The sequence below is a fragment of the Engraulis encrasicolus genome, chromosome 8 (genome assembly GCF_034702125.1).
Source record: "Engraulis encrasicolus isolate BLACKSEA-1 chromosome 8, IST_EnEncr_1.0, whole genome shotgun sequence".
Taxonomy (NCBI): Eukaryota; Metazoa; Chordata; class Actinopteri; order Clupeiformes; family Engraulidae; genus Engraulis; species Engraulis encrasicolus.
This window is the reverse complement of record NC_085864.1, coordinates 12,573,667-12,600,382: the sequence shown is the minus strand read 5'-3', so window position 1 is coordinate 12,600,382 and position 26,716 is coordinate 12,573,667. Positions and strand designations below refer to the sequence as shown.

The 26,716-nt window shown below is 42.1% G+C and overlaps 1 protein-coding gene across 1 annotated transcript in view; it reads right to left on the bottom strand.

The window, feature by feature from the left end:
* LOC134454803 (protein NLRC3-like) overlaps positions 1-26,415 on the bottom strand; it is a 36,249-nt gene extending 9,834 nt beyond the window's left edge. Inside the window, exons 1-4 of the mRNA XM_063205963.1 lie at positions 24,561-26,415; positions 8,637-8,754; positions 6,065-6,392; positions 5,370-5,512 (exon numbers count right to left, since the gene is read on the bottom strand). Of these exons, the coding sequence (XP_063062033.1) occupies positions 5,370-5,512; positions 6,065-6,392; positions 8,637-8,754; positions 24,561-26,389 (2,418 nt within the window). The 5' untranslated portion in view covers positions 26,390-26,415. The remainder of the gene's footprint in view (positions 1-5,369; positions 5,513-6,064; positions 6,393-8,636; positions 8,755-24,560) is intronic.
* Between the last annotated feature and the right edge of the window lie 301 nt (positions 26,416-26,716).

Genomic DNA, 26,716 nt, shown 5'->3' with positions numbered 1-26,716 from the left:
ATGATAATTATATTTAAACTAAATTATTTCTAGCCTTGTGTTACATATTCTACCTACAATCTGTCATAGTTTTATTCAGAATTTTATTTGATGGCATTGGCAAATGTGAAATCATGGGGGGTATCGAACCGTAGGTCAAATATCGTGATACGAACGGAATCGTGAGTTGAGTGTATCGTTACAGCCCTATTTAAAACCAGTTGGATGCAAGGCTTGCTGTCTTATGAATGTTTACATCTACGTGTATGGCCAATAAAAATATGATAACATGTAAATGTTTGGTTGGAATTAGATGAAGCAGACTCTGATTGTTCCTTCTTGTGATTTCCAGAAAGATCAGAGCATGTTTTATGACAGTTTTTGACAGAAATGTAAGACATTTCAAAGGGTGATCAAACTTTTTCCTATGATTGTATCTATGATCCCCTGGGATCAATAAATGGTACAATAGATGAATAAAACAAGTGTTAAGTGTCATAATGGGGACTAGTCTGATGTCAGGGGGCAAATCATGCCAGAGGCGTGGGGATACCACAGCAAAGGCTCGGTTTCCTTTATGTACAAGACTGGGGAACATGGACAGGAGGCCTTTTGTTAGTGGATCTGAGGGACCTGGGTGCAGGGTGGTGTTGTAGCATGTCTAAAATTTAGGAAAGGGCCTGACCATGTAAAGACTAATGTAAAAATTAAAAAGAGTATTTTGAATATGATTCTAAAGCAGATGGGGAGCCAGTGCAGAGAGGAGAGGACATTAGTGCTGTGGTCATACGTCCTAGTGTGTGTGCATGCAAGGAAAAATCAAAGCTCTCCTGTCTGACCCTGAGTATAAATGTGACTGTGTACTTCAGGAGGGTAAAGACTTTACAGGATATGGAGACAGTAATAACACACACACACACACACACACACACACACACACACACACACACACACACACACACACACACACACACACACACACACACACACACACACACACACCGAAGAGTTACTTACTTCAGTGTCTCCAGTCTGCAGTTTGAATGACAAAGAGCAGAACATAGAAGTTCTACTTCTGAGTCCTGGAGGTTATTGTTATTGTTTTTCACCGTCAGCTGTATGAGACGTGAGGAGTGTAAGGTCAAGGCAGAGGCCAGATACGAACAACTCTTCTCTGACAGGGAACAGGACCACAGTCTGGGAGACAACATTGTTCAGTTGGAAAACTTACATATCAACACTAGACAGACACACATCTATTAGGTAGTTAGAAGATCCCTGTCTAACTCTTCATGCTATGTATGCATTAATGTGGCAGTAAGAGTGTGCGATCTAATGCATGGATGCAATGTAGGGGAAACGGCCTACATCTGGCAAAGGCAAATCCACAATACGGTCCCTCCGTGGACGAACAGCCCAGGCTCGGAGCTTCCTCCCATGCTCTCGTCCACCGATCAGGGTTCGTGGGGAGATCAGAAAAGTTCAGAAAATCTCAAAGGCACCATATATTCCTAACACGGTGTGAGACAGTCCATAAGCGCATAGTCAAACTGTCCCAAATCTCCCGCAAGCGTCACTCCCCTGCCTCCGCTGAATTGCATTCGCTTCTTTTCCTTGTAACCCCTGACCTTTTATATGTTAGCGATTANGCGTTCCCCCCATGAGATGTGACCGTGGTAGTGTGCTGTTCTATTCCCACGTATCACAACATCATAACACACCTCAACAACAACAACACACATGCACACACCTCAACAACAACATACACTCACACACACACACAAACACCTCCAACACAAACTGTCTGGCCCTACTGCCAGTCAAGTCTGTTCTCTGTCTTTGCTCTTCAGTGGTGGAACTTTCTCCCAGAGGCAGCAAGACAAGACACATATCTTTCAACCTTCAAGAAGTAAGTAAAGACTATGGCAATGATGTGGATGTGTGTGTGTACTCTGCAATCTGAACTTGTTGTTCTGTATATTTCCTGTGCACTTTTGTATCTGCTAGTGATGTTGGCTATGATTATGTTCTCGTTTGTAAGTTGCTTTGGTCAAAAAACGTCTGCCAAATGTAATGTGATATAATGTAATGTTCACACACAAAGTATAATGCAGAAACACAAAATAACAAGAGCTGTTCATGAGTCTGAATTAGAGTGTTGGAGGGTCTCAGTCACACACACACACACACACACACACACACACACACACACACACACACACACACACACACACACACACACACACACACACACACACACACACGTGCGCACAGGCTGAAGTGATGCTTACTGTAGTTTTTCTAATTTGCTGTTTGGATGACAAAGAGTAGAACACAAAAATTCCAATGCTGAGTCCAGCACGTTATTTGTCCTCAGCTTCAGATGTGTGAGATATGAGGAGTCTGAGATCAGGGCAGAGGCCAGATAGGAACAGCTCTTCTCTGACAGGGGGCACCACTCGAGCCTGGGAGAGACATCAGCCCACAGTTAGACTACCTAGACTACCTACACATCAACTTGTAGAGAGTTACTTGTGCACAATCCCTGGTGCTGAACAAAAAGATTATGTATTTTTTGAAAAAAGGTTGGTACACTACTTTGGATTTTTTCTTCTTTAAGTTATAAAGAAAATATGTAAGTTATTTTTTCTTATTTTTATTCATTCATTCATTGGCAATGACGTTTCGACCTCTCTGTCTTCCTCAGATTCCTGGTCCCAGTCTGTTGCAGACATTGAAGGATCTCAGCTTCCTCAGAAAGTAAAGTCTGTAGGGCCCTATGATTTCCGCGACACGGGAAACACGGACGGAATCACGGAATGTGGACATTAAAACGGAATTTGGTCATAAACACGGAATTGCGCGGAATTTGCACATTTCTTATGATAATATTAAAAATCCATTATTTTCGATATCATTTATCAGTCCAAAGACATGTCAACCACAAAATGTGATCACAATATTATATGTAGAGGCCCACTCGAGGTGATGCGCAAAAGTTCTATGTGCCATAGATCCATGATCCATGTCAGCGCATGAACGCATCAGTCTCCTGCGCTTAATTTCCGATTGTCTCCCGTCCTAACACTGGCCCGTCAGTGCAGTGAAGAAATCTTAAAAACTCAACATGTCAAAAGTAGCCAAAGTTTGCTTAAAAAACAGGTCAGGAATAATCGCGTTTGTTCTGTCCATTTATTACCAGGACACATGCGATGCGACAGAAAGGACAGACGGCTAGCTCTCCACTACGATTTAATAAACATCCCATGCGAGGCATGAATTTGGAATGTGACCGTTGGAAAATAAAAACTGATCAGGCAATGCTTCGATCCTGTGTTGTTAACTTTGTTGGCCACGAAGCATAGTGACCAAAACTTTGCGGTCAAGTAATCCTCAGAGGAAAAGGTTCGTCTTTGAAAACACGTGTTCGTGTGAAATGGTAGACGGTAGCTTTGCAAGGCAATTTAATGCCTGCATAAAACTTGACCAAAAACAATGTAATGTAGCTGCACGTTGCAATGAAGCCAAAGTTATTCGAGAGAAACTGATGCCTCCCCAGGCCAGTCCAACTTTAGCGCAGCAGAAGTGAAATCCCCTCTCGTTGGGTGTGTATATTATAGAGTATGTGCGCATGCACATTTCAACTACCGTATTAACTGGAATGTTTTTGAGGGTTGATATAACAAAAAATCAGTAGACAATTTTACTTCTCTTTTCTGTACCTTTGAGAAAAATTAAAACGGATTTCATAGGGCCCTAAGTCTGGTCTGTATTTTCTTGTACAATGCTTCTGAGTTAGCAGACCAGTACAGTTTAGAGTCCAGGTGTACACCCAGGTACTTGTATGTGCAGACTGTCTCCACTCTCTCCCACTCAATGGAGACGGGCACCAGGGGTGGGGTGGTTCCCCTCAAGTCAATCGCCACTTATTTGCCTTTGGTGGTATTCAGCTGCAGCTTTAGAGCTTTATAGGCTGACCATGTCTTTATTAGTATGCAAACCAAAAAAAATCAGCAAGGGATCAATTACTTATGACTCAATATATTGCATAGCTGTATACCATAGCATACAAGACAGACATGAAGACATCAACACCATTGAACATTCAGATATTAAAGAAATGCACTCCGACATTGTCAGACGATCCAAGCACAGCAGCGCTCTACAGAGCGAGCATTAACACCTAAAATTTGCACCTAGAAAATAATAAAAACGGCACGTGTGCGAGAATGGATTTCAACCCTTTCATTCACCTTTTAGTCCTACAGTAAATAGACAACAATTAAAACGTTGGCTGTAAATTATAATGTTGGATGAGCTATTACGTCTGAACTGCCAATTTTTTTTACTACGTTGGCTGGGTTATTACATTGGCAGGAAAGTATTACGTTGGTGGGTGTTACAGTGGGTGCATGCAAGGAAAATGTTTCTCTTAGTCTGAGTGACGCTTACTGTAGAGTCTCCAGTTTGCAGTTTGGATGACGAACAGCAGAACATAAAAGTTCCACTTCTGAGTCTTGCAGCTTATTGTACTCCAACTGCAGCTGTGTGAGATGTGAGGAGGGTGAGGTCAGGGCAGAGGCCAGATGAGAGCAGCTCCTCTCTGATAAAGGACAGAACTCCAGCCTGGCAGACACACCATCGTTAAGTTAGGCAATCTACATATCCACACAACACACACAGACACACACATGAACATGCACACGCACACACACAGACAGAAATGTTGCTTACTGTATTGTCTCCAGTTTGCAGTTCGAATGACAAAGAGCAGAACATAAAAGTTCCACCTCTGAGTCCTGCAGGTCATTGTAGCTCAATGTCAACTGTGTGAGTTGTGATGAGTGTGAAGTCAGGCCAGAGGCCAGATAGAAACAACTCTTCTCTGAGAGGTGACACCACTCTAACCTGGAAGAGACATCTGTTTACAGTTGGAAAAATATAATATATATCAACTCACGGCACACACTACAACAACAACATGCCAGGACCCCGTTTCTCAAAAGCATCATTGCTAATCAGCTAGATGATGATGAGATGATAGCACAGGTACGGGTACCTGCATGGCGTTTCCACCTGACACACCTCTGCCGGTGCCAGTAAGGTAGCTGCAGGGTAGTCAGCCGGGAGCCATGTTTCGCTCCATTATTCCCGGAACATCTCAAGGTGGTGGAGCAACGGCAGTGGCGTCTCCCTGCCGCCCCCTGCAGCTACCCTTAGGACCCCTCTTTCCCCCATGACCTGTCCCTCCTTCTCAGCCATAGCCAGAAGCTGGCTCTTTCAGCTTCTTCTGCCAATTCCTTGGTTGCCCTCTTCAGCTTTGGGCCGGTGACCCCCATCCTCCTGATAAAGCGTTGGATGGAAGTTTCAATAAACCCCCTGCAGCCCACCTCCACAGGAAAGATGTTGGCCGTCCAACCAGCCTCTCGGCACTCGGCTACCAGCTCTGTGTACTTCTCCTTCTTCCTTTCGAATGCCGCTTCCATACCACCCTCCCAAGGGACCGTGAGCTCTGCCATGAGCACTGTTTTGGCTGCAGGGGACCAAAGATTAACGTCTGGTCTCAGCGAGGAAGGTAGTTATCTCAGGTGGAAACTTGAGCTGCTGGTCAAGGTCCACCTTCAGATTCCAGTCGCATCCCGGTGTTAGTAGTGCTGATCTTTGGCCGATGTTCTGAGCTCCTGCCCCTTGCTGTACGAAGTGGATCAGGGTCTATGACTTCGATGGATGGTCTTTGCCAGCTTCCAGCCTCCGTGCCTCAAGGGTCTCTGCCAGCTTTCGCAAGACCTGGTCATGCCGCCACCTATATCTACCCTGGGCCAGCGCTGTCTTGCAACTGGACAGGATGTGCTGCAAACTTGGGTTTGGGGCATTGCAAAGGTGGCAACTTTCATCTGAGCCAAACCACTGGCTCTGATGAAACTTACTTGGGCTGGGAAGAGTGTCATAAGTGGCCCTAATAAGAAAGCTAAGCCTTGCTTGAGGCATCTTCCAAATGTCGGGCCACTTGATGGTCCTGTTGACCACTCCTTCCCAGGTTGTCCATTGGCCTTGCTGCGACTGACTGAGTGCTTTGATCTTGTACTGATCTTCTTCCAGAACTTGGGGGCTTCTCCCCACCCCAAGCCGGCTCTCCCAGACTGCGTCCTGCCCACAATCTCTTTGAGCATGACCCTGCTGATGGCCTGGTCAACAGCCTCTTCTACCCTCCATTTGTGTCCTGTTCGAACAGGTGCTTTGTTGTTTTTCACAAATGGGTCAGTTGAGTTTCTCAGCTCCAGGACAAGCCTTGCCTTCTCCTGCTTACGGGTGAACTGATAGCACCAGACCTTGAGCTTGCCTGGCAGGTAGCACTTATCAATCCTCATAACTTTAGGGACCGTGTTCTTTTCTTTGAAGACCTCATTTTTTTCCTGCCAACTCAAATGAATGGAGAGGAAAAAATGAGGCCTTCAATGAAAAGAACACGGTCCCTAAAGTCAAATATGGCAGAGTTTCCCTGATGTTTTGAGGTTGCTTTGCTGCCTCTGGCACTGGACTGCTTGACCGTGTGCATGGAATTATGAAGTCTGAAGACTATCAACAAATTTTGCAGCATAATGTAGGAGTCCACCCCTGAATTCTATAGAAAACCTATGGAGAGATCTAAAAATGGCAGTGTGGAGAAAGCACCCTTCAAATCAACTCAAGGATGGTCAAAAATTCCAGCAGAGCATTGTAGAAAACGTATTGATGGTTATCAGAAGTGGTTGTTCACAGTTATTTTGTCTAAAGCAGGGGTGTCCAAACTTTTTTTAGTGAGGGCCGAATACAGGAAAATGAACAAGGGGCCGGGCCGCACTTTAGCGGTGACATAGCCTATTGTGTGATGACCGGTAAGGTACCAAATACACAAGGGAGACAAAAGCTGTCTGGTAGCCAATGATTTAGGCTATTTCCAATATTTTCAAGAGGCAATGTAAGAAAAGGTAACAAAAATTGCATCAATATTATTGTGTCAGTGTATGAATTATCCACATGTACACGGTTAACAATTAAGCTTATTATTAATTGTTATTAATTATTATTAAATTGATATTTTATTATTGCCTACAATCAATCAATGCATGTTTATATGCTGTTTTATTTGTATTTAATTCTTATTATAGCCACTACTTGCTGTTCCCCGGCACTTCATGGGTTAATGTGAAACTCGCGCTGATCCAATCAGATCAAGTGCCTCTCTCTCAGATGCATGCAGGCAGGAATGAAAACAAAAAGGCAGCTCTTCTCTCTGTGCCTCCCTCAGTTTAAATAAGCTAGTTCTGTCGTAACCTAGCATGTTTAGCTAACTTGCTACAGCCAAAGAGGTAATTTTACAGGATGGATTAACAAAGCAATCAAAAAAGAATGTCACTTGTGCGAAATGTGCTTACAGTACAGCATGATACTATTCCAACTGTGGGTTAAAGTTACAAATAAAAGTGCTAAGCAATCGCTAACGCTAACCGCTAATTAAGTTTGTGTTTATAAGCAGCTGTTGCCGTTCTGTCTCCTATTATTTGGTGACGGACGGCGCTAACATAACAATGCCATAATATCATTACTACCAAACCACCGATTACATCTTATTTTAACAAGGTGATGAAAAAGTACCCAAACTACCCCGGCCCCAATTGAAACTTGAAAACAGCGTGAACAGGTCTGGGTTCCCATGCATAGGATTTTGCAAACTAGTTCATCTGTGTTTGTTAGAGGGCATTGCTAATTTGTGGTCAAGCCAAAATATTTCCTTTGGATGCAGCAACTTATTAGCAACCATCATTTTCCCCTTGTTTCTCTGATAGGACTACTACCGTAACAAACAAGAAACAACTAGCCAGGTGGAAGTGGAGAAGTTTTAGCGGGTGGCGCCACTTGGTGTTCAAACTCAGAATTGCAACAGAGTTACAATGTAGGTCAAATGTAATGTGCGGGCCATGTTCAGTCACATTTTAAAAATCTGCCGCGGGCCAATAAAAACGGGCTCGCGGGCCGGAGTTGGCCCGCGGGCCTTAGTTTGGACAAGCATGGTCTAAAGGTTGTGCTACCAAGTATTAGGCGCAGGGTGTCAATACTTCTGTCTGGCCCATTTTTGGAATTTTGTGTAAAATAGTCATTCATTTGACTTTTTTCATTCTCTTTTGTGTTTTTTCATTGCAAGACAAACAAATGAAGATATTAATAACAAAGCATTCGTGATTTCAATCATTTTCTAGAAGAAATTGAGTATTATCTGACAGAATTGAAGGGGTGCCAATAGGAAACGGCAACAGAACCAATTAAGTTGCTAACTTAGTTAGCATCAACGCTGTCGAGAAACACACCCCAATATAGGCACCAACATGAACGGAGAGAGAGAGTTTGTGAGAGTGGAGATGACTGGTTGAAGTGTGAAAATGTAATTTCAATGTGGTGTGAAAATGACACAGACACACAGACACACAGACACACAGACACACAGACACACACACACACACTCACACACACACACACACACACACACACACACACACACACACACACACACACACACACACACACACACACACACACACACACACAGAGAGAAGTGATTCTAACCGTAGTGTCTGCAGTTTGCAGTGTTGATGACAAAGAGCAGAACATAAAAGTTCCACCTCTGAGTCCTGAAGGTCACTGATCCTCAGGTCCAGCTGTGTGAGAGGTGACGAGTGTGAGGTCAGGGCAGAGGCCAGATTGGAGCAGCTCTTCTTTGACAGGGGACAGGACCACAGCCTGGGAGAAACATCAAGTTGTGGTTAGTCGATCTACACATCAACACTAGACCACTAGTCTCTCTCTCTCTCTCTCTCTCTCTCTCTCTCTCTCTCTCTCTCTCTCTCTCTCTCTCTCTCTCTATCTATCTATCTCTCTCTCTCTCCTTTCCATTTGATGTTGTTTTGATCTTCAACTGTGAAGGCTGCACATATGAAATTTGCACTTACTGCCTGCACTTACTGCCTCCTTTACTTCACAGCCTGAGACAGAACTTAACATACTGTGTCTGTGTTCGCTTGGTGATAATTTGTTTCACAAACTCAAGTCAGAGTACTGCAGAGAAAGGTAAAATAACTAATTCAGATGATTCTGCATCGTACATACACATAAAGAGATATAAATAATGACATTAACAAACTCACATGCACACACATATTTGGAAGCACGCAAGCACACACACACACACGCACGCACGCACACACACACACACACACACACACACACACACACACACACACACACACACACACACACACACACACACACACACACACACACACACACACACACACACCAGGGCTTGACACTGGCACCTGCCAACCGCCCAAATGCTGGTAAAACTTGGCTGTGGCTGGTAACAATTTCAGTGTCACTGGCCAATTTGGCAGGTAGCTTATTCAATGGTATGACATGTCAGAATAGCCAGCAATATACTGCACTTTGCCTGTATATCAATTTTGTATCAATTGTTTGTAGAAGTTTGAGAAAAAGCTCAGTTACTCAGTTTGTATTTGTATGATTTATTTCCATGTAGAAAGCTGTGCACTCATCTTCTTGCTGTAGCACCTCATCTTCTGAAGTTAGAAAGCATCATGATAAATAAAAAAAGTACAATATCAAATGTGTGGCTAGTAGAATAGCTGAATGGCTAGTGACTTGGGAAAACCACTAGCCACAATGGCCAGCAAGCGAAAAAGTTAATGTCAAGCCCTGACACACACACACACACACACACACACACACACACACACACACACACACACACACACACACACACACACACACACACACACACACACACACACACACACACACACACACAATTGTGGAACTTTGCTTTTTTTTAAATAATTTTTCCACATGGTTGTTCTTAAAATGGTTATAGAGATTAATTGTGTTGCTTTGGGGTGCCGACTTCCATAATATTAACACAACACCTGCTTTGTTGGACATGGCTTTTCCTTAACACATTGACTACCAAACCACGGGAAAACCCGTTTTTAAAACCTGTTTTTGAGTTTTTATTGCACATTTCATAACTAGACACTTAAATGCTTATTGTGTGTGATTTTGGGAGCTCTGTGATAAGTAGAACAGACATAGATGACAGTCAAAAGTTTGTGTCATCATCTGGACATTTTAATCACAACTCCAGGATCGTCGCCGACCCAACAATATTTTTCATAACTGTAGCCTACTGTATGGAACTGTCGGTCTGCGTCGGTTACGTCACTGTTGCACCCTTTCCCCTCTCTGTGTAGCCTACAAGTGTCTGCAATCGATGCTGTCATCTTTATAAACACAATGATCTTGCTTGTATGTTGTTTCATTAGTGCTACAGTAGGTTACAGTCAGCTTCCACTCTATGGCGCTTTATAATATGCTTCACACAATAATTAGTACAGAAGACAACACTTTCACTTCGACTGAACACACCTGGGGAATAATGCAAACCTTGGCCAGATCCTACTGCCCTACACATGGTGAACTATGATTGGATTATTTACTAGTCAAGTAGGTTTTATTGTCAATTTCTTTACATGCACTGGTCATACAAAGAATTTGAAATTACATTTATTGCTTTCCCATACAGACATAGACTAATCTAGGTAAGGACATAGACAGTATAGACATAGACAGTACTTATACATGGACTTAAGACAGTATGGACATGCCGTAAATCCTCTAATTGTGGCCTGTATTCCATTACTGGCCGGGATTATAATATTGGCCGGTCTCGCGGTCGGCGGAGGTAAATTGGGGCCGGTCTCTTGTACAGGCCGGGTCTAAAAATAGAATCAATGATTTGTTTTCCGTTTACCGGATATCTCACGTTGTTCTCAAAATCCACAACTGTAATCATTTAGCTGGTTAACATTAGACATTGTTCCTCACTCCGAAAAAGGACTCATTTGCTACTATAAAACAAACGGTGCACACGCCAAAGACTACCGGTAGTTATTACATGTGAGCAGTGTGTTAATATCAGCTGTGTGAGAGTGACCGCTTCGCAGCTTCTCTCTAGCTTTCCTGCACGCGTGGGTAACTTATAGCAACAACAATACAGCCAGAGGCAGAGGGAGCGCGACCATACAGAAAGAGATTTTGCCTTGTATTGGTTGCAAAGTTGTGAGAGCCCTCGTCATAAATGCATTTGGCTGTTAAACTTTTACTATGCGTTGCCAGTGGAAGAAAAATAGGCACGCTACAGTATTAGACAATGATATGGCTACTTCGCTTAACCTTCATATTTCAGTAACGTGCGCTTCACACATAGAGATTGCTTCAGGCCACGGACCGGAGACAGAAATTGTGGGCTATATTTCCCCGACATTTGGCTGCAGCAAGAAACAGCTTGCCTTGCGAAGTCTGGGGGTAAAATAGGGAGTGAAACAGCCGCAGATATTGGAATACGACCGTCAATGTTGTTGCCGCATCTCGTGTCCATAAACTCAAGGCGAGAATGGAATTAAAGACAAACAGGAGGAAGGGACACGCCTCGTGAGTAAAAAAAAAATATGGACCGACGATGGTCTCTAGTCATTCGCAAAATACCGTAACTGGTATGGTAACTGTAGCCTACTTTTTCAATAAATGAACCAAGTATTTTACTGGTTCAAAATACGGTAGACACATGGTTTTATTCATTCCACTGGTAGTCTGTTTTGCTTAAATAGGAATATTGGCCTGTCTCTAATTCTGGCCTCCTTCCAATTATGGCCTGGTCCAAGATGCACTTGAGTAAATACAGGCCCCGGCCAATAATAGAGGATTTACGGTAGACAGTGCTCATACAGACATTTAAAGTGCAAGACTGGACAACAGAAGACTTGTAGAGGACATACATTAAGAGGTATTGTTGTGCTTTTGTGCTTTTCCTAAAAAAGTCCTTTATAGCGTTCTGACATGGTAATAGTAGCATTTTGAAGAAAAATAATTATTAAAAAGGTCTGTCAAGTACACCGGCAGCAGTGTGTGTGTGTGTGTGTGTGTGTGTGTGTGTGTGTGTGTGTGTGTGTGTGTGTGTGTGTGTGTGTGTGTGTGTGTGTGTGTGTGTGTGTGTGTGTATGTGTTTAGTGCAGGTAGAAGGTGCGGTGTGCGTCTGTGTGTGTGTTCGTGTGTCTGTGTGTGTGTGTGTGTGTGTGTGTGTGTGTGTGTCAGTGTGTGTCAGTGTGTGTATGTTTGGGTTTAGTGCAGAAAGTGCAGTGTGCTTGTGTGTGTGTGTGTGTGTGTGTGTGTGTGTGTGTGTGTGTGTGTGTGTGTGCGCATGTTTTGAGTTAGTGCAGGTTGAAAGTTCAGTCACAAGTATAGTAGTGCAGGTGGAATGTTCAGTCGCAGATATGGTGGTGGGGGATGGGGGGGGGGTTGTCAGTGGCCTTGCTGGCTAGAGGCTGACAGTGGAGGGAGAGTGGGTTGAGTGTTCAGCATCTTGATCGCTTGGTGCATTGTGCTGCTCGCCAGCCTGGTGGTACGAGAACGGAGGCGCCTGTATCTCTTTCCAGAGGGCAGGAGGCTGAACAGTTTGTGTGCAGGGTGGCTTGTGTCTTTGATGATCATCAGTGCTTTCCGGGTGAGGCGTGTGGTGTAAATGTCCTGCAGGGAGGGGAGTGGTACTCCAATGATCTTCTTCGCTGTGTTCACAACACGCTGGAGTGTCTTCCTGTTTTTCTCCGTGCAGCTTCCTCCCCACACTGTGATGCAGTTGGACACGACGCTCTCTATGGTTCCTCTGTAGAAGGATTATTACCCTTACCTCGGATTTGATCGGCAACCAGATAAGTTGGATTCTTCATTTTGTTCTTTTATTGCCCCCATGGTGAAATTGACGCCGTAGTGAACAGGAGAATCTGGCTGCTACTGTCGGTGAAGCTAGCATTGTTATGTAAACAGTAGCACGCATACATGGCACAGCACTGCTGTTTCTCCACAGGATCGGAGACGTTAATGCATCCGATTAGCAGATTTTGTTGTTGACGTTGGACTAAAGGCCTTTAGAGACGTGTTTTTGAATATGGTTTGCCTACTGCGTGTGGTGACCCGTTTCGTGTGGTGTGTGGTGTGTGCAAAGATTAGTTGTGCAGGAACAGACTGTACACAAGTAACTGAAACGTACTTCCGGAGGCGAAAATGCGTTTGGCTGGTTGATACATTTGGAGGGGGAGGTGGCAGAGCAGGAGAGATGTGTCTAGTATATATTGGTCTCCGTGAAAAAGCGCAACAGTCATTTCATAACAAGAAGAAGAAGCGCCAGATTCTGAAACGGCACATGATTGACAAAAGCCTCAATATCTCCATTCCATGTTGATTTTGGCCGATGCTGTGACTGCACAAAAAACACCTAAAAATGGTTTAGAACGCTGGGAGTCTACGACAAAAATCTGAAAACACCGCTGGTAGTCAATGTGTTAATCTCATATAGCTCCACAATACAGAAATTGAATCCCATTCTATTGAGGGACAAGCTCCTCTCCACCATCTGACACAATTTCAGCGTGATTCTCGGTCATTTTCACAGCCACATTTGTCTAAGCTTGCCACACTCTTCACTTTCTGATTCCACAGAAAGCAACTCGGTCTAAGAACAAATTGAAATTTTACTAACAAATCACAAGAAAACTTATGAATAAGTTAATTTTGGTAGTTTCTATTGCTATTAGGGCTGGGACTCGATTAAAATGTTTAATCAAATTAATCTATAGGCTTTGAAATTAATTAATTGAAATAATCACATTTTAATCACATTTAAATATCTGACTTCAGAACAGTACATGGATTACATTTACATGGATTTTGTCTAATGGCAATAAATAAGCTTAATCTAAAGATAATGTTCCTTTTTAAAAGAAGAGAGAATTCTTCTCAATTTCAGCTGGCTGCTCTCCACTGGTCTAATCCAGAACTATTAAGCTATATTTTGTAGTGTGATTAAAATGAGTTAATTTTTTTAATCATGTTAATTTTTGTGTGATTAATTAATTGAAATGAATGCATTAATATCCCAGCCCTAATTATTATTATTATTATTTCAAAAGCCTAAACACAGTTGTTTTACAATGAATGTTTACGTCTGAGTAAAAACCATGACAAGATTTTGTTATAATTCACATTCTCTGAAAAATGAAAGAAAAAGAAAGAAAAGAGAAAGAGAGAGAGAGAGAGAGAGAGAGAGAGAGAGAGAGAGAGAGAGAGAGAGAGAGAGAGAGAGTACTCCTGGTGGAGGATTACAGTTCTACAATAGCCTAGGCAGACGGAGGTCTCAAAACATGAGCGCGCGCACACACACAAACACACACACGCACACGCACACACACACCACAACATTTCGCAGTGCTTACTGTAGTGTCTCCAGTCTGCAGTCTTGATGGGTAAGAGTAAAACATAATCGTTCAACATCCTCTTTCCCCAGGTCTCTCCCAGATAGTGTAGATGTGAATGATGTCAGGGCAGAGACCAGATAGGAGCAGATCTCCTCTGTCATATAATACTTCTCCTCCAGCCTGGGAGAAAGAAAGACACACATCTAGAGCATCATGACACTTCACGTAACACACACACACACACACACACACACACACGCATACACACACACACACACACACACACACACACACACACACACACACACACACACACACACAGTTGACACAGCACATTAGAATTTCAGCCACTGACGGTATATGGGTGGTTGACGTTTAAGGGCGTAACGCAAAAAAGTATTCCAATTCCTGAAAGAATTGATGAAAAAATTGGAAAAGAATTGAAAAAAATAAAGCTCTTAGTGGTCCGTGGAATTTCGAGAATTTTGGGGAAAATGTGTCCTGCGGTGTGATATTTCTGTAAGATACAATACAATTATGAATAGTCTACACAAACATATCCCCCATGTTCTTTGTACTATTGTTCATTTAACCCCCACCCCACACACCCACACACTACTACCCACCCGCACCCCCACCCCCACCCACCCACGCCTATGCGTTGTACAGGCAGACTACTATGATTTCACTGCATGGTTTCACTGTATTACTTGTAATAATTGTGTGAATGTGACAAATACACATTAAGCATGTCACACCACAGGACGTGAAGTCACACCACAGGAAATTCACTGCATTGTGGCCATTTTAATCATTTTGTATACATGACTGGCCTCTGAGCTCATGCTAACTAGATAATGATATTGTGTTTAATCTTTATATGTGTTTTCATTTATAAGAAACGTTTTTTCCTTCTATAAGAGCAGTCACACCACAAGACACCATAAAATGAGGTACTGACTGGTTAGGATCCTGTCTTTAAAGTGATACTGTCCCGTTTTTGGAAATGAGCTTATTTTACACCTCCCCTTTAGTTAAATAATAGGGTTTTACCATTCTCCTGTATTCTCAACCGTTCTCGGGTCATGGCAGTACAAATTTTACCTCCATGCTAGCAGTTAACTTTGAGTCCTATGATACCAGCTCGCGGCTAACTGGTCTCATAGGACTCAATGTTAACTGTTACCTTGGAGGTAACATAACCTGAAAACGTTTGAAAGTACTGGAGAACGGTAAAACCCTATTATTTAACTCGACGGAAGATGTAAAATAAGTTTATATCCAAAAATGGGACAGTATCACTTTAAGACCTTTGTAGTTGACCTTGCAGCTGCCCGTCCACAAACCTGACATACATGTCACCCCGCAGGACGCAATTTCGTACATTTTTCGTAATTTTTTGTTATGAAATTGAACTTGTAGTTAATATTACTGTATTGAGTTTTTTTCACATTCATATATTTTAATATGAAGTTAATAACATATTTCTGCAATCATGCCAAATGCTTCACAAATTACTCAAAATGTTGGTGGTTAATTTATACATGGGTAGATGACAGTTAGGCAGAAAAAAACTTTTTTGTTTTTACAAAACATTGTTTATGTGGGGAAAAAAGTACATGTCTACATAGTGCAGCAATTAATCTTTCAAAAAATCCAAGTGGTCACAATGTTGGTCTATTAATTGATTATTTATTTACGTTGATAAAGCAATTTGCTGAAAATATGTCCTTTGGTGTGACATTAAGAAATAAATATATTAAGTAATGTAGAAATGGCTTGATGGAGTTTTATGAACATTGTTACACTCTTCATATTTATTGAGTTTTATGAACATTGTTACACTCTTCATATTTATTGAATATTTTTAAAGTCTTAATTTAATGAGAAATAACCATTTAAGGATTTTTTTCCCATCAGAGGTGAGCTTATTAGAAGCCTTCGAGGAAATAGGGATATCTTTCTTTTTAAATGTTCAAAATTGTCCGAATTTATACTAACATTTCAGAGATGATAATGTGTTCTTCCCTAATGCAATATTCAGTGTTTATCAAATTTATTGTTAAGCTCAAACAAATATTTGAGCGTTTTAAAAATGTCACACCGTAGGACATTCATGTCACTCCACAGGACAGAAATGCAAAACTGAGTCAGAAACAAATGTATCAACATGATTATTTTGTCTTTTGATCATAATGTAATGTTGTAGTCAATATTGACCAATATTGACCTAATTTGCCTATCGTAACACTTAATGACAGCCATGCGGTCATTAAATTTAGCCTGCAGAGCTCATAAGACTCATACTGAAGTGTGACGTTGGCATGACCATCACACCTCACCCTCTTTGTAGGTATGCTATGACTGTCACACCATTGAACCTGTAGTGTGTAGTGGCCAGTGCCTGTTTGGTATCTCAAGCTGGACAGCACATTTATGCTATATTGAGCTCTCCACAGCATACTTTATTCATCTATACTTCTCTATACTCTCTCACTCATCTTTCCTTCACTGTTACCGTTCTATTTTATGGTTTCAAAGCACCATTAATGACATTTTATATCCTTTGAGATTATTTAAAATCAACAGCAAATATTCATCAACAATGCATCAAAGTATAAATTCCAATGGCCAATAAAGGAATAAGTAATTTGAATGTATAGTCAAACAACAAAATAAACAAAAAATGTACAACCAGTTGTTTTAAAACCTATTTCTCAGATATCTAGTCCTTTGGTGTGACCTGTTTGTCCTTTGGTGTGATACTTCAAAGTGTCACACCATAGGACTTTTACCATCACACCATAGGACTTTTGAGCTTTTGAGTTAATTTAAAGCCATGTTGTTGTTCACCTTTAGTAAGATGCATTTTCATACATCTACATAAGAAAAAAATATGAAAAATATACACTATTGTCAAAATGTATTTTATAGCTGTCACACCAAAGGACTACAAAACTAATACATCTTGTGGTAGCAAAACATAATTGATTGATTGAAGAACTCTGAGAGAAAAACCAATCCACCCTTGCCATTGGCTTCTAAAGTCACAATTTATGTACTGCTGGAGCTTCAACAATAGATCATTATCCACAGAATTAACCAAAAATATGATGTCACACAACAGGACATTGTTTTCTGTGACAAAGTTTCATATGTCCATACGGTCTCGGAAAAACAGGAAAAAAAAAATATTGCCACTTGCTAAAATAGACACCTTGAAAAACATGCCAGGGTTGTTTAGACAAATGACTGAGCTTTGATTATTTATTTAAAAATGTTTTAATATGGAGAACCAGACTTGCCTCAGTCACACCATAGGACAAATGTGACATTTGACTCAAAATTAAGTATACTTATTTAAGCTCTGGATTTATTACACATTACTTTTTCACAACAACGACATTAGTTTAATCATTTAAAACATTGACAATTTTGAAAGCATGAATTTACTTAATTTCAAGAGCCTGTGACAGTAAAATGTACATGTCTCGTCATCTACCCACATATATATTATATTCCAGGTTTTATAAATGTTAGTCACACCGCAGGACATTTGACATATACTTAACCTTTACATAAATCTTAACAAAAATGTTTCTTCTCATCGAAGACTAATATGAAACATAAAGCACCACATCTTCTTTTATTTACATTTGTTTTTAAGAGGAAAAAAACTGTTTTGTAGGTGTTTAACCAATGTTACGTAAAAACAAGGCATCACGTCAACCACCCATATATCACGGTATGGTACTTTTTACATCACATCACATTACATTATATTATGTTACATTTAGCAGATGCTTTTATCCAAAGCAACGTATAATCGAGGACATAATTATAGCAACAGTAGGGCTGGCTGTGCGCCTTCAGCCTCTGCTCACATCAAATACATGAGGCATACATTGTAGTTTGACACAAAAACTAAAATACACTTTATGTTTTTGCCTGCCGAAAATAACTGAATCCAAATCTTTCAAATTTACTGCTATCATATGTGAAATGCAGAGCACATGACAAATGGAATAAGGATTTACTGTAGCTTGACTCACTCCATTCTCTCCCAATTCAAATTTTTTGTTAGTAAGGCCCCATGGACCGGAAGAAGTAGAAGGATGTGACTTGGGTGCCCCATTGCTGTTGTTTTTCTTCTTTGAGGCCGCAGGGTGGCTGCGCAAATCTTTGCATTATTGTCATCTACCTACAGTACGCAATGAGCTATTGTGGTACATAGTATGGCACAAAATCTCTACTGTTGGTAAAGAAATAACGCATACCATGCAAACTGCCCATCCCTAACACACACACACACAGGGCCGGTTTTAAGCATAGGCCGGCTAGTCCGTCGCCTAGAGCGCAATGTGAAGAAGGAGCGCCGAAATGGCGCTCTCCGATGCGTAATTTTGCGATATGGAGGTTTTTTTAATGAAGTCGCAATCAACAAAGCGTGGCGAAAGCGCTCCTCACGGCAAAACGCCCCTCAGCCAATAGTAATATCGCTTTCAACTGTCTCTGGGAAGTCTGTGAACCAATAAACAGACAGTCCTGAGAAAGGGGGCGGGACGAGTGACAGCGTGCGATATATTTTGAATTTTGGAGACTCCTCGAGAGACAGAGAGGGCAAGTGCCAGCAGTGTTGCTCTGCTGGGTGGAGAATTGTTATGTTCTCATTAAACCAGTCATTGCATGATGCAGGAGTTGCAGAGGGTGTTTTGGAACTATGTGATTTAATCAGCAACCGTTTGTGATAATGGAAAGCCTAATAGTTATGAGGCTACTGTTTGGAATTAGAGGGGAAAAGAGCTTTGCTTTTGATCTGAGAAATCGCTAGTTAGCATGCTAACATTAGCCAAGTATGCCAATCAATGAAATCCAGTAAAGTAGCTGTTAGTAGCCTACTCACTAACACCCACCTGACATCATAATACTTGCTTAGATTGACAAGCAATGTAGGCCCTAAAGTGAGACTGGTGCCATGTTTAAAACAATTTTAGCTGCCATATTACCTGCTTGTTGTAAGCTTAAAAAAACATTGTTTCCAGACCAGAATGACATAGGCCTTCATTAATCATGTAACAGAACCATGCACAGCATGTTTTCATGCTGAGTGATGTAGTATTGCAGACAAGTGAGGCTATTTACTATATTTTGTATATTATGAAATTCAAAAGCGTGACAGCTCTTCTCCCTTTCTCTCACCCTGTCCCTCCAGTTCAAACACATACAAACCCCAACTCCGATGAAGTTGGGACGTTTGGTAAACTGTGAATAAAATCAAAAGACTATCATTTTCAAAACATTCAATCCATTCATTAGATGGAGAATAGCGAAAAGACAACATATTAAGTGTTAAAACCGAGAAAAAATATTGTTTTGGGGGACATATGTACTCATTTCTAATTTGATAAATCCAACACGTCTCAAAAGAGTTGGGACGGGGATCAGTGAAATTTAGTAAACATCCAAATAAGATAAAACAACAAAGAAGAACATTTCAAAATGAATTGTACTGACGGACAATATAGGTGTCCAGGTATAAGATCATCACAGAGAGGCTGAGTCACTCAGAATTAAAGATGCAAAGGGAATAATTACCATAGTTATTACATACATTTTTGAATTCCCTTTGATTTACCACGATTGAGTGTATATAAGACATATTTTTGTTAATAAAATCATTGTATAGGTTCATGACATCATGAAATATATATTGGCTGTAGTCTCACTCTAGCACTCCAGGAACTAGAGCTATTGAAAATTGACCATATTAAGAATGCTTAATGCATGAAACTGATACAGGGGTGTAACATTCTCCTAAGCACCTGAGCTCACTTGAAATAGACCCAGAAGACATGGGAAACTGTCCTTTGCTTACAGAAGTCAGCAGAAGTCGTAAAAGTCCATTCTTTTTGACAATAATAGAGCATTGCACATCCTGTGCTACAGTAAAAATGGACCATCCAACTTGTGTTAGTGCTAGCTTCAAAAGTCAGCCTCCATGATGGCATGCGGGTGCAGTAGTGCATTGGTTAAGATGCTCTCACTCATCTGTAGAGTTAAATACAGTGCTGAATGGTATACATGGGTTTTAAACAGCATGAAAAGCCACTCATGCATTATATTTTGAAGGGAGATCTTCGATTACTGCCACATAGTAAGGTCAAATTGCATTCTCTACTATGTTTTAACAGTTTGGCTCCATCATAAGGACCAGCAGGTGATAAAATGGTGGGTTTTTGGTCAAGACCTGTCACACTGTAAGCACTACAGAAAGGAAAACATTGCAAAACATGACAAGGAATACACCCACCATTTAAGATGGTGAAATCATGTCCAAGATAGGAATTAACACTGTTTTTTATATAAAATCATCTCATCGGTTAATGTATTTAAATGTTAAGTGTTGTCTTTTGTTTTGTTTTTAGTCTTCCTCGACATTTGCTGCCATTTATTGTCCCCGTCCCAACTCTTTTGAGACGTGTTGGATTTATCAAATTAGAAATGAGTACATATGTCCCCCCAAACAATATTTTTTCTCGGTTTTAACACTTAATATGTTGTCTTTTCACTATTCTCCATCTAATGAATAGATTGAATGTTTTGAAAATGATAGCATTTTGATTTTATTCACTGTTTACCAAACGTCCCAACTTCATCGGAGTTGGGGTTTGTAGATAGCCCCCTTCTCATTCTCCTACTCACAAATGCACCACTATTTCCAGTCCAGAAATGAAATTGGTTTATAGACAGCACAAATGTGTATCTTATTAAAATTGTTATGCTGCCATGCTTTGTGATGCTGTAGGTAGTGTAGATAGGCTATCAATGCAGACCTCCTTGGTAGGCCTATTGTCTACACATGCATTTTACATGCAAATGTACTGTATCACTCTCCTGGCATTTCAATTCCATTTTACAATTCAAACACATTGATAACCTCCCTCTCATCTGGGGTTGGGGCACCGCCACCATTAAGCTTACATCCAAGACACCACACAGTGAAGGTACTTTCATGCGACTCAATCTGATGTGTTGGTCGGCTGTCCAAAAGAACCAGAAATCCATTTGATGCAAAACAGTTATTGTTCTTGATGCTATTTAGTTAAGCTTACTACCGGTATTACTCTTGTGTTCTGTAAGGTATAAAAAAAGAGGGTTTTTTTTTCTTTCAAAAGGTTGGGGGGGGGCGCCAGAACTCAAACTCGCCTAGGGCGCCAAATAAGCCAGAACCGGCCCTGCACACACACACACACACACACACACACACACACACACACACACACACACACACACACACACACACACACACACACACACACACACACACACACACACACACACACACACAAAGTGCAGTTGTCCTGCAAAGTCAAAGTTACAGGTAAGTTGCCCCCCAAAAGTTGGACATCAATGAAGTTGGAGCAGAACCCTGTTGCCTGTTATCTGTGTGCTCTGACACAAGGGGGGTGTGTACAGTGGATGTGCAGTACCTCAACTCCCAGGACTTGCAGTCTGTATGACACCCAGATGAAGATGACAGATACAGTGATGATGTCAAGAACCTGGCTGAGCCTTTCAGCGTTAGCTGTGTGAGACTTGAGGAGTGTGAGGTCAGGACAAAGGACAGATGAGAACAGCTCTTCTCTGACAGGGGGCAGCCCCACAGCCTGGGAGAGATATCAGGTTACAGTTAGTTACACAACCTACACATCAACACTAGACACACACCTCAGCACACACGCGCGCGCGCACACACACACACACACACACACACACACACACACACACACACACACACACACACACACACACACACACACACACACACACACACACACACACACACACACACACACACATTGTGAAATCCAGCAGTTCTTACTCTAGTGTCTCCAGTCTGCAGTCTTGATGAGTAAGAGTAGAACATAATCGTTCAATATCCTCTTTCCCCAGGTCTCTCCCTGATAGTGTGGATGTGTGTGAGGTAAGGACAGAGACCAGATAGGAGCAGATCTCCTCTGTCAGATCACATCTCTCCAGCCTGAAAAGAAAAAATACATTTGCAGCATCATGAAGCTATACATGCACAACACAGACAGACAGACAGACAGACAGACAGACAGACAGACAGACAGACAGACAGACACACACACACACACACACACACACACACACACACACACACACACACACACACACACACACACACACACACACACACACACACACACACACTTACAACAGTTCTTGCGTCCAGTGTGTCCAGTATGCAATGTTACAGTAAGTTACCCCCCAAAACTTGGACATTGATTAAGTTTGTGAACATAAATTATTTAAGTGTCATCTTTATGTCCTGTGTCTTCCTTATTACACGACCATGTGGTACAGGATGTAATGTGCATACTGTGTAATATGTTGATGTTTAATCGAACTGTCTAAGCATTTTCAGTGTCATTGACACATTAAGGTAGGATATGGCTATCCATCTAAAAAGCCTCGACTGCCCACAATTCATTGCACCGTTTCCCTTAAAATGACGAGGGTAAGGTGCGCGAGGAGGTCGGTGGAGAGCTTAGTCGGAACGGGTGTGCTGGGTGAAAGTAATGTGCGCCAGGATTCAAAGCCTGCAGCCACCGCGAGTTTGGAATATTACTCTTTCGCTAAGCAGTTCTATAAGTCGGCTTCAGCTGTGGAGTTAAGGAGAGAAGAAATCGCCCATTGTCTCTTCCTTACCAACCTGAATGTTGGTGGAGGAAGAAAGACTATTGGCTCCTGGCCCAAGGACGTCCAAACCCAGTGAGCTCCTTTTTATTTTTAAGTGCCCTAGCGACGGCTTATTCCATCTTCTGTTTTGCCTGGACTACCCTTGTTCTCTTGACTCTATTGCCTGTGGATTACGTGCAGCCTATGTGAATTCCATGAACTGTAGTGCGCCACGGAACTGGGTGATTGAGGTGAACAAGAGGGCAATCGGCACCGTCGATTATACTTTGGTGTTTGGACTTTATTGTGGACTTCTTAATTCTTTAAGGGCACTGTGTAAATGTAAATAATATAAGCTCTGAATATTTTGAACGAATGCTAGGCCTAGGCTACGTGTGTGTCTCTTGTGTTCCAAACGACATCTTTACTCGCAACAGGTGTGCTACTTGCATTGAAAGCTTTCATCTTAAAAGATCCCTTGGCGTATTTTTTAAATTAGTGGTAACTCAGACATTTGATTTGAGATTTTAAAGGTCTGGTTGTTATAAGTTGTCTATTAACTGTGATAACTGTAGAGGAGAAGAAGGATGTATAAAGTGAATGTACCTCAACTCCCTGGGCTTGCAGCGTGGATGACACCCAGCAGAAGATGACACATGCAGTGATGATGATGATGAATAGTCCATCCACTCTAGGCCCTTTAGCTGCAGCTGTGTGAGATGTGAGGAGTTTGATGTCAGGGCAGAGACCAAATAGGAACAGCTCTTCACTGACAGGGGGCAGCCAACCAGCCTGGGGGAGACGTCAGGTTACAGTTATACAACCATAACATTAACAATTAGACACACACCACAATACAACAGAACACACACCACAATACAATAGAACACGGACACAATAATGTGTTAAAAGTCTTAGTGATGTGGGACCAATGGGCTGTGGGACCAATGCGCTGTGGGAACATAGACATATTAGGCAGTCATGGGTGAGCGGTTAGGGCGTCAGACTTGCATCCCAGAGGTTGCCGGTTCGACTCCCGACCCGCTAGGTTGGTGGGGGGAGTAATCAACCAGTGCTCTCCCCCATCCTCCTCCATGACTGAGGTACCCTGAGCATGGTACCGTCCCACCGCACTGCTCCCCATGAGGCGCCACTGAGGGCTGCCCCCTTGCACGGGTGAGGCATAAATGCAATTTCGTTGTGTGCAGTGTGCAGTGTTCACTTGTGTGCTGTGGAGTGGTGTCACAATGACAATGGGAGTTGGAGTTTCCCAAGGGCTTTCTTTCACTTTCACTTTCACATAGACATGCTCCCCTTTGATATTGTGTGTGGTTCCCAGGCTGCACTGTGGCACAGAGGAAAGAGCTTAAGGAGGTCATAAAGGCCCTTAAAAAGGCCACGTCCCATCACTTGTTTGAACTGCTGCCATCTGGCAGTAAGTAAAAGTCCATTGGGCATGACACTCAAATCCCCTTTCACCCACACACACAAAAACAACACATAGGTAGAGCATGTTGTACTCACTCTGCTGAGGTGGATGATGTGAACACATCAGATGGCATCAGCTTCTGGAGGATATCATCTGGGCTGAGGAGATCAGTCTGATCCACCTCTGGTGTCTTCATGTACTTCCGCAGGTCAAACATATCCAGATATTCTTCTGATGTCTCAAAATTGAACTTCCCAGTCTTCCACTGTCCTGGTAAGAGCATCTCTACAGACAGAGTTCCTGAGCTCCCATCAATGTGCTCCACTACAGCATGCTGATTCAGCTCATTCAGACAGTAGAACAGGTTGATCCTTCTGTCTGAGCTACTCTGCTGTCTGGTCTTCTGTTTGACTAACTGGACTGTTTGAACTGAGCTCTGTGTTTGGCTGTTAGTCTGTGGCAGTAGGTGTCTTAGGAGACTCTGATTGGACTCCAGTGAGAGGCCCAGAAGGAAGCGGAGGAAAAGGTCCAGATGTCCATTCTCACTCTGTAAGGCCAGATCCAGTGCGGTCTTGTGTAGGTCGTGAAATGTTGATGCTCTGAACAGAGTAGAGAGCTGAGAGGTTTGATGTTGGCCAGGCACGTTTCTCTCTCTGCTGATGAAACCGAGGAAAACATACAAAGCTGCAAAAAACTCCTGAATGCTGAGATGCACAAAGCTGAACACTTTCCCCTGATACAGTCCAGCCTCCTCTCTAAAGATCTGAGTACACACTCCTGAGTACACAGACGCTTCTGTGATATCAATTCCACACTCTCTCAGGTCTTCCTCATAGAAAATCAGATTTCCCTTCCCCAACTGTTGGAAAGCCAGTTTCCCCAGTTCGGAAATAATCTCTTCGTCTCTTTTGTCTGACTCTGTATATTTGGATTGTTTCATTCTGACCTGTATTATCAGGAAGTGTGTGTACATCTGAGTAAGAGTCCTTGGAATCTTTACACTCCCTGATCCATCTGATGTGCTCTCTACTACTGTAGCTAAAATCCAGCTGAAGACTGGAATGTGGCACATGATGTAAAGGCTCCTTGATAACTTCAGGTGAGCGATGGTTTTGATGGCCAGGCTCTCCTCACTGAGCTTCTTTCTGAAGTACTCTTCCTTCTGTGTGTCATTAAATCCCCTTATTTCTGTCACCTGGATCACATACTCTGGGGGAATCTGTTTGGCTGCTGCTGGACGGGTGGTGATCCAGACATGAGCGAAAGGAAGCAGCTTTCCCTTGATGAGGTTTGTCAGCAGCATATCCATTGGGACAGACTTTGTAACATCACAGCAATCTGGGTTGCAGTTGAAATCCAGAGGAAGTCGAGACTCATCTAGACCATCAAAAATGAACATGACTCTGGACTCTGAGCCGGTGAAGGCTGATGAGAGCCTCACATCTGGGAAGAAGTGTCTAATTACATCAATCAGACTGATGGTTTTCTCCTTCATCAGGTTCAGCTCTCGGAAAGGAAGAGGAAATATGAAGTCGACATCCTGATTGGACGTTCCTTCAGCCCAGTCCAGAACGAACTTCTGCACAGACACTGTTTTTCCAATGCCAGCCACTCCCTTTGTCAGCACTACTCCAATAGGTTTGCCTTGCTTCGACATCTGTCTGACTTGTTCAGATTGATCAAGTTGTTCAGATAATTGTTTGAAGATTTCACTGCACTTGACTGTTCTGTCTTTGGTTGCTGCTCTCCCGGATGCCCTCTCGATCTGTCTGACCTCATGTTCCTTATTGACATCTCCTCTTCCCCCCTCTGTGATGTAGAGGTCTGTGTAGATATTTTTGAGTAGTGTGCTTCCTTGGTGGGAGAGACCCTCCATTAGACACTGAAACCTCTCCAGCATGTGATATTTGTGGGCTTGTTGCATTTCCACACTTAATGAACCAGGATGAAAACTGTGTATGACAAGTAAAAACATTTATTGGGTATGTGACAACCAACATTTTATTTTGGAATTTCCACAGAAACCTGTTTTTCTTGCAAAGTTAGTAAAGATGTTTGCTATACGTTTGACTAGTCTAATGTCTTTATACTGTATACACCTATGCAAATGTTTACAATATGTTTGACTGGTCTAATTACAGTACATTACATTACATTGAATTGCATTACACTACGCTTAGCTGACACTTTTATAAGGCAAATTACAGTTATTACAGGGTATTGGTTACAGTCCCTGGAGCAAAGTGGGATA